The sequence below is a fragment of the Pleurodeles waltl genome, chromosome 7, assembly GCF_031143425.1.
Source record: "Pleurodeles waltl isolate 20211129_DDA chromosome 7, aPleWal1.hap1.20221129, whole genome shotgun sequence".
In the NCBI taxonomy this organism is placed as follows: domain Eukaryota; kingdom Metazoa; phylum Chordata; class Amphibia; order Caudata; family Salamandridae; genus Pleurodeles; species Pleurodeles waltl.
In genome coordinates this window covers 1,058,851,530-1,058,867,870 of record NC_090446.1, presented here as the reverse complement: position 1 = coordinate 1,058,867,870, position 16,341 = coordinate 1,058,851,530, and the positions used below count along the sequence as shown (strand labels likewise).

At 42.1% G+C, this 16,341-nt stretch overlaps 1 protein-coding gene across 6 annotated transcripts in view; it reads left to right on the top strand.

Moving 5' to 3' along the window:
* ADAP2 (ArfGAP with dual PH domains 2) overlaps positions 1-16,341 on the top strand; it is a 486,416-nt gene that overhangs the window by 320,902 nt on the left and 149,173 nt on the right. For all 6 annotated transcript variants that reach the window (XM_069199980.1, XM_069199979.1, XM_069199977.1 and 3 more), the window contains 3 exons: positions 271-383; positions 5,229-5,375; positions 6,126-6,209. In XM_069199980.1, coding sequence (XP_069056081.1) covers positions 271-383; positions 5,229-5,375; positions 6,126-6,209 — 344 coding nt within the window. The remainder of the gene's footprint in view (positions 1-270; positions 384-5,228; positions 5,376-6,125; positions 6,210-16,341) is intronic.

The following is a 16,341-nucleotide window of genomic DNA, read 5'->3' as shown; positions in this document are numbered from 1 at the left end:
TTCAGAAAGTCGCAAGGATTTCATAGACCGTCTTATATTTAATAATATAATTACCGAAAGTAATCCTATTTATTGGATTATTCGTGTTCCCACAAAACAAGCGCAATAAAAATATGTAGGTCTTTAGTGTAGCTTTTGATCTGGGGCAAGAATATCTACGCTTAGATAAAAGAAGAAGAAATGTGGAAAAGTGCATTTAAAGTCAGAACAGTAGATTATGCAATTGCAGTTCATTTCTTATACTAAAACCCAAGCTCTGAACTCTTGTAGGTTTTAAAGAAGGTTTTCTGTGGAAACGAGGAAGAGATAACAAACAGTTCCAGTCGAGGAAATTTGTTTTGTCAGAGGAAGAAGGAGTCCTTAAATATTACATGACATCGGTTGTAAGTATTTCGGAACATGTATGCCATGTCCTACAGTAACATATTTTATTGAGCCACGATGATGTGTTACATTCTATAAAGTTATAAAGGCAAATCTTGCTAATTTTTATACAGATTTCTACCTTTTCTACTTCTCTATATTTTTCAAGTGTTGTTTTAGCTTAAAGGGTATGATAAAACTCCAAGAAAGTCCAGAAAGTAAAATGTACTATTACAAAGTGGTTAGTTCAAGATTTTAGCCATGGTTGAAATTTATATTTTTCTGAGACCTGCAGTTTTGAAAAGGGACTTAAGGACCCTGATTACATAACTGCCTATATGGTATTCGTTGAATTACCTGGGCAATATAAAAAAGGCTATAGCAAAAATAAATTGAACACAATAGCACACTCTTGCAATATGTATTACGGTGCTGAATAGCCTCAGTGCAAATTATCATCACGCAGGCATTTTGTCTAAAAACAGGCTATTCCATGTTACACAAATTTATGGATATTTATAGATATTTTATTTTTAGGATGTGTCCAAACAGAGCAGCAGGAATGTTGCCAGATAAATTTGCAATCCTAATATATATGCATTACGTTACCCCATCCAACTAAAAGAACACAACACTGGTTGAAGTCTGAAGCCTATTTGGTTGGAAATAAACAAGCAAAGCACAGGCATATTTATCGCTCAGTTTGTCATGTTAATTGCTAATATTTTACATCACAAACAGGTACATCCCACCTTCTTTTAGCAGATTACAAACTAGAACGGTGCTTATACATATCTGAACCCATACCCAAAACAAGTGATCTTTAGGGGACAACATTTCAACCACCCACAGTCCTGTTAAACAAGGTCATCCCTGTATTTTGGGACATTCCTATAGAGTCACGTCAAGCAGGAATCAGTCTCTAGGAGTTTGAAAGTGGTAATCATGTGAGGAAGGGGATATCAGCTGCAAAACATAGCACTTTGTTGTAATATGCAGCGTGTGAGAATTTTAGCCAAGTTGCTGACTGTAATCCTGTTAAAACACTTGAGGCTTTAGAAGTTTCAGCATTTCCATTACAGTAATCCATGCGAGAAATGATTCCTGGAAGGACACATGTGATCTGAAATGTGTGAAAGGAACATGGTGGAAGGCTATGCAGAGAACATATAGGTGGTGGAAGACATTCTTCGTCAATATGCTGATCTGTAGAATATTGGACTGTCCTTTGTCTATTTCTTAATACCAGTTGTCTTCTGTATATTTATATAGTGTATGAATTGTATCCTTTGTGAAGCACTTCTTCACACATCACTCTACAAATAAGCATACAAATACAAAAAAATAAAAAAAAGTCAGTAATTGACTATATGAGAAAGAGAGGCGTGGAAAGGACAGCTACATGGAAACAGAGGATGAGGAATACTAGGACTATGGGAGGGTATCAGACAGTTCCAATTATGTGACTTGAGAACTCCCATAAGACTTTATTAAAACATTTCTCTGTGCATACCACTACTTTAGATCTTGGAAGCAAAACTCTGCACTTTTTTTGTGGCTTCTATTGTATTGTGATTAACGACCAATAAACATCCACATTCATTCAGCTAAAATACCTTAGACTGAGGAAATATTAAATATCAATCAAATTATTTCTTCTTAATTATTTCTAAGAGACTAAATCCGCCTTGAGCCTAGGGTCTAAGAAAATATAGACACAATACCTATTAACTAACTTTTAATTCACTGTTACTGGGAATATTTTGTTTTTATTGTAACCCACTTGCCATCTATTCAGCGAAACAAAGAGTTGTCTTTTAACAAAAAGTTCTATTTACATAATAGATCAAATTGATAGTTAAATGTGAACCACTGAAAGTCAGCAAAATGTATATTCTAACTATACTCATATTCAAGTAGTAATCATCTCACAAATAATATTTACTACATCACTGATTAGAGAATCAGCAAAATGGTGCAAAGTGCTATAGCACCATTTTGCACTGGATTCAACTTTATACAATATGATCCAGGTTAGATCGCTTCTTGGACCAGCATGATGTTGACATGATGATGGTGGTGATGGGCTATCAACCCCATGTGGGGTGGGAGGGCATTTCAGTAGTTAATTGTTTTGAAAAGTAAAAAGGTATCTTGTACTATTTAACTTTTGATTTCCTATTGTAGATGATTTCTCTGTAAAATTTAAATAGGGGGGAGGATAATACATTTTCATACCTCTATTTTGAAAAGTGAGTATGCTGTTAATTTCTACTTTTATTATTTTATATATTTTGATTCATTTCTATTTTTCATTATTAATGCAATTATTATTATTTAAATTTTATGTGAATTATATTTTTTCCGTCAGTGTCTCTTTCCACATTGCAGGAGCAAATACTGACATCAAGAGGTTTTTCAATTGCCCTAACATTGTGCTGTAAACTGCAAAAATCACTTTGGGCCAGATGTATTAAAGGGTTTTACCCATTCTTAGTCAATGAGAAAATGCTTTGGTACATATGGCCCCTTATCCTCTGTTTCAACGTGTGTTTCTTTTAAAAAACACATTATGCTTTAGCCAACAAATTAAATAGCTAACACATAGATTGGAAATTATAATCCATACACAAACGCCCGTTTGCACATTAGTCAGATTTCCAATTTCTCTTAATTAAGACCTTAAATTCTGATGAAGTGTTGGGTGGTATCTGAGAATATACCAAATTATGGAAGAAGTGCTAAAGCCTCTGTTGGAAGATTATATTCTTATTGGAAATTCACCAGTGGAATTTACACCACAGAGATATTATGCCAGAGGTGTTTTCTCTAGTAGATTTGGTTCCGCCACTAGATGATTTCACACTTCCTTTAGAAACTGGAGGATTTTTTGCTGGCACTTAAAATCCCAGAGATCTACACTACTTTTGGTTTACTTCAGTATTGCAAGGTTAATAACAGATTATAGCACAGACACGGTAAAATCATCTAAACAGTAAACCATATTGTGGTAGCATACTGTAGTAAAATGGGTTTCGCCCATTTAGGATGCCCATATTTTTTGGTTTTGGACTTTTTCCTGTGGGTGAGTCTAACTACTTGTGCCTCACCCATTTTAAACAGAGGGCAGACGGACTGCGCATGTTTGCCGCCAAAGACCGTTATTTAAGATAAGGCCGCGGTGATGCAGCTATGGTAAGCTGAACTTGGCGGATTACACGTGAACATGTGTGCACAAATGTCCAGGCTGCATGTATGAGATTACTTTTGTGAGCATCCTGGTAACTGCTCACAGGTAGCCTGGGGCAGAGGGAACTCTGCATGGTTAAATATTGATCAGGTGTATGCTTTATAATATTAGAGAGGTTTTCTGTTTTGTCTGTAATAGAACTGTATTATACACAGAGGAGGAAATCTGCATTAGAGAGCTGTTTTTCTTCGCTTAGGCCCACGAAGTCCCATGAGGTATGAAACACAGGTGAAAAGTGCCCCAAACAAAGAGGCAAGGCAGGGGCAACCGGGATGGGACTGGGCACCCCCAACAAATGCCAAAAAAGGAGAAAAAAACAGCAAAAGAAGAGACCACTGACTCCTTGACATAACAGGAGACTTGCTGTTGAACTATTCACTGCTACCTGCGGAGCACCCTATAATGCCTCAGGAGAGGCTCATTTCCATATATTTCACCTTTTTCTGGTGGCCTCAAGATGGCAGGACGCCAACAGTGAATTAAACAAGTCTCTGTGTGGGCTGCATGAGTTGCATCAGTCTCCCAGAAGTAATATTTTAAAATTATCACCTATCAGAATTTTCAGCATTATTCTAAGCACACCCAAGGTTGGAGTGGTGATTCTACAACTGGGAGTGGAGTGCCCTGTAGGGGCTAATACTGTGGCTGCATTTTGTGAGGTCTAAAAGAAAGACTCGTGTCACATGAGAGACAGACACACCTGATCTTATCTAGAAGGCTGTATTAATTCTCTATACTCACAGGGATTTTGACCGGTGCTAAAATGATTTATTGACAATGCTTTATTGACATTATGAGTTGCAATTACATATGATACATGTGATATAGTGATATAGTGAAATGTTGCTGATTTTTAATATGCAGTTTGTTTGCCTTTAAAAAGTGGCTCAACTTTGATAAAGGCAATAGGCTTACCTTACATGTGGTGATGACCCTTGATAAAGCCAATAGGCTTACTTTGTTTCATGTGAGCCTTCCTATGTTGAGATGTTGATCTGGTATAGGTGGGTGGTACTGTGATTTTTACTGTCATACCGCCGCATAGGTCAAATGCGATTGCAGAATGTCATCTATGGTATTTTTAATCTGCCGTATGTATTTGTAAATACATATGTAGTATTAGTAGTGGGTGTAATAAATGTACTTTTCCTTTTTCAAACAACAAAGCTCTGACTGAAAAATCATTTATTTAGTGTTATTGTTGTGTTGCAGTGCATGGTGATTATTATCCTATTCCCCCTTCTCTAAGTAGGCCTTGGACTGCTCTGCTTTGCTACCTTGAGAGAGTCAAGAGCTACAAGGGGGTGCTTGGTTCTCAGTAAGGGAAATTGTGAGCCTAACATTTGCGCAGGCCTCACATCCTGCACAACTAATAACCCAATTTCCCACACATCCCTACAAAATGCACAGTAAAAAAACAATCTTTAAACAAAATGTACCCATAGGGGCCCAAGCAGCCAAATTGGCAAATCAGGCAATGCGCTCTTCCTTTCTTGGAATAAAAATCGCTTTAGCAAGTATATATTCTTTCATGTATCTGTACATTAGCTCTTTCAAGGAAGGACATCCATGACAATTTTACTTACATGCTCATCAAAATTATTAATTTCCACAGTGCAAGAACCCAAAGTCTGTAATCAACCTTAGGGACCTAAATGCAATATTCCAGCCAGAGAAGATTGGGCATCGCAATGGACTTGCATTCATATTCACGAAAGACAGTCGAACACGGACCATTTTTGTGTACCATGAGAACGGCGAGGTAAATTAATTCATTAATATTTTTCATGGTTGCATATATGAATGCATTTTGAATTGTTGATTGCTGAATACCCTGAAGCGCCTCTTACAACAGGAGATTCTGACGTCGAAGCTAGAACTGGACGAACCAAAGACTCAAGGAACTCCGATTCCCACAATTTCCACAGATGCCTTGTATGCAGTGCTGAATTTATGCCAGTGAATGGAAATAGTAGGCACCCACACTGATTTTTGGGAACCGGGATGTATTTTTTATTGGCCGTTGAACCCGAGCAACAGAAAGAAATGCAGTAAAGGAAGTAGGAGGAGCAAAAGGATAGGAAAATATTGACAAAGAGAAGAAGCAGGGAGGAAACAGAACCCGGTGAGGTTACCAGTACCAAGCACCCCTGGTATTCGGCAACTCTGTCACTAGGCACTTTGGAATAAGGCACTTTTTGCACAAATCAAGCACTGCTCTTATTCTCCGTTTGCTCTCCTCTCATTACTTTTCCATGAACAGCAGCCACGTGTCTGGCATGAGGAACTCAGCTAGAGTGCTTACATTTCCATCCCCTGTTTATTCAGCAACACTCTGTTGTTCTTGTATGTTCTATGCAAGCAGACATATTACAAACCCTACTGCAATAGTACTAAATAAGGAAATACACAGTTGAGAGAGACTTATCAGAATAGACCTCTTGCCCTCTTTTCTTTCCCAGTTGTTATTCAGTATCCTCAAGCACTATGTTTATTTTCTTGTCTTCTACAGGACATTGTTGATTGGTTCAACTCCATTAGAGCAGCAAGACTAAGGTATCTTAAGAAAGCGTTCCCCGATACTCCAGAGTCCGAGGTGAGTAAAGAGCAAAGCGTTAGGAACGTAGAGCGGAACATTACTTTGTAAATTTGAAAAAATACTGGTTAATAATTTGAATGTCTTTTCCGAAGGCACAGTTACTTTTTTCTGAAAATTTTACTTTTGTTCTGAAAATGTTGATTTGTGATAAGCATGTCTAATAAGTTACTTATCTGATTAAATGATAATCAAATAATGCAATTTATTTTCGACGAAAAGTGTGCCCTTTAATGCCAGGATCCAATCTGTTCCTCTATGTTTGATTATCTGCACCATATTGTATTGTATTGTATTTTACTGTATTGTTTTATATAGAGATAGATTTTTTTTGTTTTGCTAATAATTTTGGCGTTGTTTTACAAATCTTCACGAAATTTTCAAAACTACTTTACCACTCACCTCAGCTGCTGTCTGGAAAGTGTTAAGGTGATTCATCAATCGAGTCTGAGAAAAAGCAAGGGTTCCAAAATGTGTTTTGCCATGCAAAGTCCAATATGGATTTTAGACACGAGTACAGCCTGAACTGATGGATTGAACTACACCAAATTTGGCAGAAAGCTAGAGCTTGGTCCAGAAAGATCTCTTTTTGTAATTTGGTGTAAATCTGTTCAGTTGGAGTAATGAAAGAAAAAATGTTTATATATATCTCAAGATGCGGATCCACCTTGGTGGATCTGCAGACCCACCATTGTGGATGTACAGACCCACTTGCCACTAGCAATGCCATGATTGGCTGGCCGTAACCTGCAAAGTTGCGACTGCCATTTTCTGAATCAGGACACGGCTCCCGGGGAGAGAAAATAAATTATAATGTAAGGAGGCAGGATAAGAGGTATCCTGACCCTATGGGACTAATGGGACCACTCATGGGCAAGAAATTGCCCAAATATATTTTTTGGGGGTGCATGAGGATCTCCAAATCCCCCTGTGTGAATCTGCGACTGATCCGTGGATACAGGCCAAAATAAAAACACATTCACCCACTCACACACCAACTGAAAGACCCACAAAACCAATACCCACTACCACACCCAGTCACAGACCCAGACAGCCACTCACACACCTCACTCACTCACACTCCCACACAACCACACACCCATTCATCCACCCACACACTCACAGACCCATACACTCACACCCAATCCCAGACCCACACAGACACTCATACACCCACTCACAGAGCCACAAAACCACTCCCAATCACTCACAGACCTCTACAGCCACTCACACATGCACTCACATATGCACTCACACACGCATTCATAGTCACACACCCAATTACACACCCACACAACCACACACCAAGTCACATACCCATGCAGACATTCACAGACCCACAGCATGGGCTTGGCTGCATGCGGCCAGGCCCTGCGACCAACTTCCTGCTGCGCACAGCGTAAGGCCATGCACAGCATGGGATTGGCCGCATGAGAGCTGGTTGGCCGCAGGCAGCCACACCCCACCATGTACCCAAACCCCACACTGTGGGTCAATGATATGTGTATGGGTGTGTGACTGGGTTTGTGGGCCAACGGTCATGTGTGGGGAAGGATGGATTAACATATGGTAAATAAATATTAATTTATGTTAAAAAATAGTTATACTTATCTCACAAAACTGTAACTCGTGCCCTAAGGTTACTATAACATGTGCCCTAAGATTACTATAACACGCGGCCTCACCATGTACAGCTAATCACCCCACATAGTACATCAGTCATGACATCTTCTATGACCAGGGTCACTGGAAATATGAGGCTGGAGAGCGCCAAATTATGCAGCAGGGTTGAGTAAACTATGCAGCAAGAAACAGAAAATTATGCAGCATAATGAGGCACATTTTGTAACAGTATTCCTTTATTATGTCGTCAATTTTAGGTCAAGCCTGCGAGTGCATGCGCTAGTGCATGTGTCTTGCTTGTGAGACTTTTTGTGTAGAATAAATGACTTGGAGCCCACCTGTTGCTCACCATTTGTTGGTTTGCGTGGCATTCTTCTTTGCAGCCTCGTAATTCGTCAAGGAAAGCTTGGTATCATTTCCCTTCCTATGTGTGAAGCAGGGACCAAGCAAGTATTGATTCAACTTAATTAGTGCTCGTCCACTGCTACTGACATGATCAAGGTACTATTTGGTTCTTTTTAACTTCTAGTGCCCTGGAAACAAAAGGCTTGTGGCTCGCAAAAATGTGCCCAGCAGGGCAAACAAAATTGCAAAGTTTTATTATTATTAAAGTTTTTATACAACCAATCACTCACACTGGCATACACACATACTTCCAGACATGCTCCTACACATTCTTACACACAATCACACTGACATGCAGACTCCACCATTCTTACACACACATTCACTCATACGCATACACCCATGCAAACAACACAACAGACAGACACATTCACACACAAACTCACACATTCATGCACACCAGACACATATACACATACACAACACCTGCCTACCCCTCCCCTGTCTGAAGTCCAGTTTACCTTGTTCGAGGAGGTCTTCCAGCAGGGAAGGGGCGCTGCTACCACCAGCAGTGCCCACCAGCAGAACACCGCCCGGCCGTATCACAGGTCATGATACGGCTGGCGACGTACAACTGGTGTGGCAGTGCTGGTGGTTGCAGTGCCAGCTTACTACCATCCGCCAGTATGATCACTGCCGGGTTTCTGCCCTTCTTGTGGCCATAAGTCTGGCAGTGATCATAATATGGTGATGGTATTTTGGCGGCCTTCACCGTGGCGTTATGCGTTTTTTACCTCCAATGACAAAATGAGGGCCTGAGTCTTTATTTTATTTTGTTAAGTCGTCTTTTCTCACTTTCCACTCATGTTTTCTTTTGTTTTTGCTTGTGGGCGCTCTTCTCAAATAATGACAATTAACTTGTTTAAAATATTGTAAAGCAACATCATTTCTTTATTATGTGTAATTTCTGAAATTACGCTTTAACACAAAATCGTGCAGTACACCCCAATCCACCCCATTTCAATCCGCCCAATCCAATCCACCTCATTTTATCCAAACCAGTCCACCTCACTCCAATACAAACCACTCACCCCAAACCAATCAATTCTAACCCACCCACTCCAAACCTCGTAAACCACCGAATCTAATCTGCCCCACTCCAATTCGCCCCACTCTCATAAAAATCAATCAGCACCATTCCAAAACGATCTGCCCCACTCCAGTCCTAAACAAAGTGCCCCTCTCCAATCTGCCCCACTCCAATCCAAAACAATATGCCCCCAATCCAGTCCAAAACAATATTCCCCATTCCCATCTACCCTAATCCAGTCTGCCCCACTCCAATCCAAAATAATATGCCCCACTCCAATCTGCTCCAAACCAAAACAGTTTGCCCCACTGCAATCTGCTACATTCCAATCCAAAACAATCTGTCTCACTCCAGTGTGCCCCACTGCAACCCAAAATAATCTGCCCGGTCCAATCCAATATTTTTTTTCCCCACTCCAATCTACCCCACTCCCATCCAAATCAATCTGTCCCACTCAAATCCGACCCACTCCAATCTGCCCCACTCCAGTCCGTCTGTTTTGCTATACTTCAGACAAGACGAAATGAGAGGAATGCCAACAATTCAGAACTCTTGGTCTGAGTAATAAATGTACTAAGGCACTTTTCAAGGTTCGTATAGGGAAAGAGTGCAGGTCAAATGCAGCTACCCGAATACACTTCTAAAATTTATCACAGCAGTAGAATAATAATGATCATAGAAACAAATAATGAAAATACACTACTTTAATCATGGATAATATATCTACATATAGTGATTATATATTCATGCACAATGCAGAGCGAAAAATAAGAATTAAAAATGCATCACCATGGGGGCTTGACATGGACATCATCTCTTTGCTAAACTTCAAGGCGGGAACCCAGACAACTGCTGAAAGAGAGAACCACCCTCAGTGGGAATTAATGGGGAAAAGGTGTCCCCCTCCTGAATTGAGTTCAATCTAACCCCGTCAAGCCTCTCTCTTAAAAACCTTAAACAAGCTAGAGAGGAGAATTCTAGAAACTCCACCTCCCATACTGTAAGTTGTTGTTCAAACGCTGGCTGTACCAATCGGTGTTGAAAGAGCACGTTAGAGATTGACCACATCCCAAGGGGCACTCCCAAAACCAAAGGTGTTCCCTGCCGTACTATAAACATTATCTGGTACATCCTTACCTCTCCTTCACTTATCTGTGTTATGTACCTTCCTTGGTGAGAAAGAAAGCGAAAACATGTTGCACAAGCTGTGTGCGGAAAAATACCTGATGGTGTATGAAGCTAAGCTAAACACAAAATGGAGTCAGTAGTCAAGATGGAGCTGGTGGTTAAATATGAGTAGCATTACACCACCCACTCCAGTCTGCCCCACTCCAATCTAAAACAATCTGTCCCACTCCAATCTGCCCCACTCCAATCCAAAATAATATGCCCCACTCCAATCCACTTCACCCCAATTCATTCCCCCTCACCCCATTCCAATCCACCCCACTCTATCCCAATTCACCCCACTCCAATCCACCCCACTACCATCCAATCCACCCCACACCAACCCAATTCACCCCACTCTAAACCATCCCACCCCAATCTGATGCACTCCAATCCAATCCACCTCATCCCAGTCTAATCCACCTCACCACAGTCCAGTCCTCCCCACTCCATCCCAATTCACCTGCTTCAATCCACCCAACTCCCACTCAGTCCACCCCACTCCCATCCAATGCACACTAATACAATCTGCCCTACTCCATTCTAAAACAATCTGCCCCGCTCCAGTCTGCAACCCTTCAATCCAAAACACTCCAACCCGCCCCACTCCAATCTGCCCCACCTCAATCCAAAACAAACAACCTGCCCCACTCCAATTCATTTCAGTCTGCCCCACTCCAATCTCAAACAACCCACCCAAATCCAAAACAATCTGCCCCTCTCCAATCCAATCCACCTCACCCCAATCCACGCTACTCCAATCCACCACAGTCTACCCCACTAAAATCTAGTCCACCCCATACCAATCCAATCCACCCCACATCAGTGCAATCAACCCAATCCAACTCCAATACACTACACCTCACCCCAGTACACCCCACCCACCCCAATCCACTCCAGTCCAATACACCCCACTGAAGTTAAATCTATCCCACTCCAGTCCAGTCCATCCCAATCCAATCTGCCCCACTCCAATTCATCCCACCTCACACCAGTCCATCCCACCCCAAATTAAACCCACCCTACTCCACTCCAATAGAATCCACCCCTCTCCAGTCAAGTCCGCCACGATCCAATCCACCTCACTCCAATCCAAACCAAACCACTCCACTCCAATACAATCCACTTTAGTCCGCTCAGTCCAGTCCATATTAATCCACCCTACTCCAGTCCAATCCACCCCACTCCAAACAACCTTAATCTACCCCGTTTCAATTCAGTACACCCCGCTCCAACCAATCCACTTCAGTCCAAGTCACCTCACACCAATATAGTCCACCCCATTCCAGTCCACTCTACCTCACCCCACTTCAATCCATCCCACTGCAGCCCACCACATTCCAATCCAATGCACCACACCACACCACACCACATTTCAACCCCACTCCAATCCAGTCCACCGCACTCCAATCCACCCACCCCACTCAAATTCACCCCACTCACTCCAACTCACCACAATCTACTCCAGTTCACCCACTCTATCCCAATTCAATCCACTCCATCCAATCCCAGTCCAGTCCATCCCACTCCAATCCATCCAGCCCGACCAACTCCAGTCCATCCAGCCGACCCAATCCAATCCACCACACCCAAATCCAATCCAATCCACCCCATTTCAAACATCCCCACGGCAGTCCAATCAAATCTACTCCACTCCAGTCCAGCCTAATCCACCCCACTCCACCCCAGGCCAGTCTAATCCACCCCAGTCCATTCCACCCTATCCCAAGACTATTACTACAATCCAAAACACCCACCCCAATTCAGTCTAATCCACTCTACTTGAATCCAACCCAATCCCATCCACCTCACCCCATTTCAATCCACTCTACTTGAATCCAACCCAATCCCATCCACCTCACCCCATTTCAATCCACCCCACTCCAATCCACCCCACCCTACCATAATCAAATCCACCCCACTGCCTCAATGCACTCAAATTCAGTCTACCCTCTTCCACCCCTCTCCACGATGTGACACTCTCTGTCACTGAACCACTGAACTCTACTCACCTCTGCGACACTTCTCCTAATCCACTCTATGACATTCCAACAGATCTACTCTAGGACAATCTACTCCCCCACTCCACTCTGACACCACATAACACTAACATTTAGCCATGCTGAACAGCAGCCACAGTGATGTAAAAATGGCAAATTACATTGCCACACCGAGTAGCTCTTGTATAGGCACGCCGTATTGGCTCTGCCAATGCTTGTTGAATTTGGTAACACTGCCTGGGTATTGGTTGCACGTCATTAGTACCTGTTTAACACTCAAATATAGCAATAAGCAACATGAAGGCGACCAGTCCAGCTTTGCAAAGGGCCCTCTACTGCGCAGCAACACATGTTGCTACATTTTTAGGTCGACTGTGCAAGTGCTCTGACGTGTTGTGATCTATCTGTGTGCTTTTAACAATGTCCACCACACACCCACCACTATCACTCGTTCATGGGTTTGCCTTTCAAAAATCCTTCGTTATCATTGGTAAATGCTTTACATTGTCCCTCCTTGGGCTATGGCCATCGACCCTGTTACATGGACAATTGCACGTTTGCGGATACGTTTGACTGTGAGAGAACTTCTTTTTCCTTTTGTGTCTCTTCTTCGCACTCATGCTCATGGCAGCTGGGGTGCTTTGAATTGACTTGCTTATGTCAACTGTTTTACTTTTCATTTTCAATTTATATGCCAAGAAAAGTCCAGTTAGGAGTTTACAACGCTAATAACTCTAACTCGAGCAAACGCGAGACCCATTGCATTGCAAATGCTTGTTATTAACATTTGAACCCTGTGAGCTAGCAGCAACATTGTTTTTTGTTAAAATCTGCAGATTATGCTGCAGATAATAGATTATGTGGCAAATGTGACAAATCTATGATTATGCGGAAATTGCTGCAGCTGCATAATCACATAAGTCCACTGCCCCTTTCCGTGCATTCATTGATAATTTTGCTGTTACATTGCCAGTAAAATTATTGACTGTATATATACATATATATACATGTATATATATATATATATATATATAATATATATATATATTTTACCCCTAGTGGGGGGACCCACTAGGTAGTTATAGTTAGGACCATTTTTTCCATAGAGTGTTTTTTATTTTGCCAATAACTTAGGCACAGCTTGACCATTCTTCGCAAAACTTATACTTTGGTCAGTTCAGTTGTGGTCTTGAAAGTTTCAGGGTGATCTGTGAAGCGGGGCCCGAGAAAAAGTGTGGGGGAGTCCCAAAACACTTTTTCCCCATTCTATGTCAATAGGATTTTTCAAACTTTTGAACACGACTACAGTCTGAACTGCTAAACGGTGTTACACCAAATTTGGCTGAAATCTAGCTCTTGGTCCAGAAAGCACACTTGTGATTTGGTGTAAATCCCTTCAGTAGTTTTGGAGATATTAGAGTTTCAAAAATATAGGTATCTATAGATATCTGGACATGCGGATTCTCAGTGGATCCAACTTGCCCCATGCTGATATCTGATTGCCTGCCAACACTTCATCAAGGAAGTGTATGCAGCCATCTTGGGAGTCCCACAAACAAAAGATTAGAAAAAAAAAGGGACCAGGGTAGGGTCACCATGACCCCTTATCTCTGGTAATAGGGTCCCAGAGGGATGCTGGCAGGCTAAAAAGCAATATTATTTTTTTTAAACGTCAGAAAAATCTGGATCTGCAAATTTTTCTGACGTTAAAAAATAAATGGGTGGTATCCTGCCCTTTTCTTTTAATTAGCCCCTGGGTGGGCCAGGTCCAGGGGGCAATGGGGGCTTTTAAAAGGAAGGGGTGCACGGGCCCCCCTCCTTGGGCTTCTATTAGCCCCGAGGCCCACAACCTCGGCAGGCCAAAGATAACATTTTATGTGGAGGACCGCCCCCCCGCAGTCCCAGGGACCGTCACCTCTCCAAGGCAGAATACACTATGTATGGGAGGAGTGAGCAGCCCCATGCAGCCCCAGGGACCAACCCCTCCCCCAGGCTAAATACACTATGGGGGTTATTCCAACTTTGGAGGAAGTGGTAATCCGTCCCAAAAGTGACGGTAAAGTGACGGATATACCACCAGCCGTATTACGAGTCCATTATATCCTATGGAACTCGTAATACGGCTGGTGGTAAATCCGTCACATTTGGGACGGATTACCACCTCCTCCAAAGTTGGAATAACCCCCTATGTATACAGGGGGTACACTACCTCCCTGTGGCTACAATGAAATAATGAAGGGGGTCCATTGCGTACCAAGGGACCACCACCTCCCCGGGGCAAATAGAACATTGGAGGGGGGCCACACGACCTCCTTCAAGGAGCCAATGATGGCCCTAGGGACTGCCACCCCCCAGGGCCAGCCCCTGCTGTGTTTTCTGTGCACACAATTGGGAAATAGCTCTTTGCTCTCACTTGGCAGGAACTTTGACAGCACCCGCCAAGTCAGAGCAAAAGTCAGAGCAAACACTTCACTTTCTGGAAATGAGAGCCCTCAAACAGGTGTCATGTGAATAAATTGACATTTTCATCTGTTACCCTACACGCAAATATGCGTGTAGGGAAACAGATGACGATATTGTTCTGACAAGCAGGGTGCTGCTATTTAAAGCAGCTCCATGCTTGTGGGAGTAATGCTGGCTCCCGCAGGTCGCAGGGATTGGCTTGGACCGCAGGGGCCTTGAGGCTTCACCTGCGTTCCTGTAACTTTCTCTCTCTCTCTTCCATCCCATAATGAGAAAGAGAGATGGTTATTGCAATGGTCTCTCCATACAATGACTTCAAAGAGACAGACTAGCAAGATGTTTGGTAAGAATGTTATAGTTACTTTTGATGTACAGCAGACCATGGTCACTTCTGGACTAATAGTAAAAGCTCTTGGACTGTCATTCAGTAGGCTGACGGTTGAAATCATTGTATCTTATGACAGTGTGTCTGATAATTTTCCATTGTTTGACTGTTAAACATTTCTTGTGATTGGGGTCCCCTGGGCCAAAATCCGCTGGGGGAGAGGGCTACGTGGACCTGCGCCCAAACCCTGCTGCGCATGGCCAAAGGCCGTGCACAGCATGGAGTTGGGTGGTTATGGGGGTTGGCTGCAGGGTCTGGCTGCAGGCCAGGCCTTTCAGCTAACCCCACAGGGCACAGCTTTTGGCCGTGTGCGGCGCAAGGTTGGGGAATTATAGGGGGTTGCCTACACCAACCGCCGCTGCTCACTGCCAGACACCATGTCTGGCGGTCATTGGATTAACGTATAGTAATGGAAGTTACTTTATTTTAAAAAAGACCTGGAAATTTACTAAAACAACCAAAGGTTTCAGGGACATTACAGTTAGGAAATAGAATTTTAAAAAACATAGAAAATTACTTACAAAACCAAAGGTTACAGGGACGTTATAGTTAGGTTCTGAATTTACTCGTACAAAACCAAAACTTGTGCTCTAAGGTGACTATAACTGAAACTCTCGCCATGCCCTGCTAATTACCCCAGCTATTACAGCAATCATGACAACTTTTATAAAGTCATTAAAAATATCAATGAAGCATTAGAGGTCAAATTAATGATGAAAAAAGATGCATGGCGGGGGCGCGAGTTCTAGTTACCTTAGGGAGTGAGTGATAGTTACTTAAAATAACTCTAATTATAACTGCTGAATTTCTAAGGTTTTGTACGAACAAATCCAGAAGCTAACTATAATGTCCCTATAACCTTTGGTTTCTTTTAAGTGAAAATATATAAATATGTACATATATATATATATATATATATATATATATATATATATATATATATATATATAGTTAGGACCTAGTTTCCTTAGTAAAAGCGTTTTTTGTTTTGCCAATAACTTTGGTGCCGAAATTTTCAAAACTAGTTTGCCAGTTTCGGGGTGACTTGTCAAGCAGGAG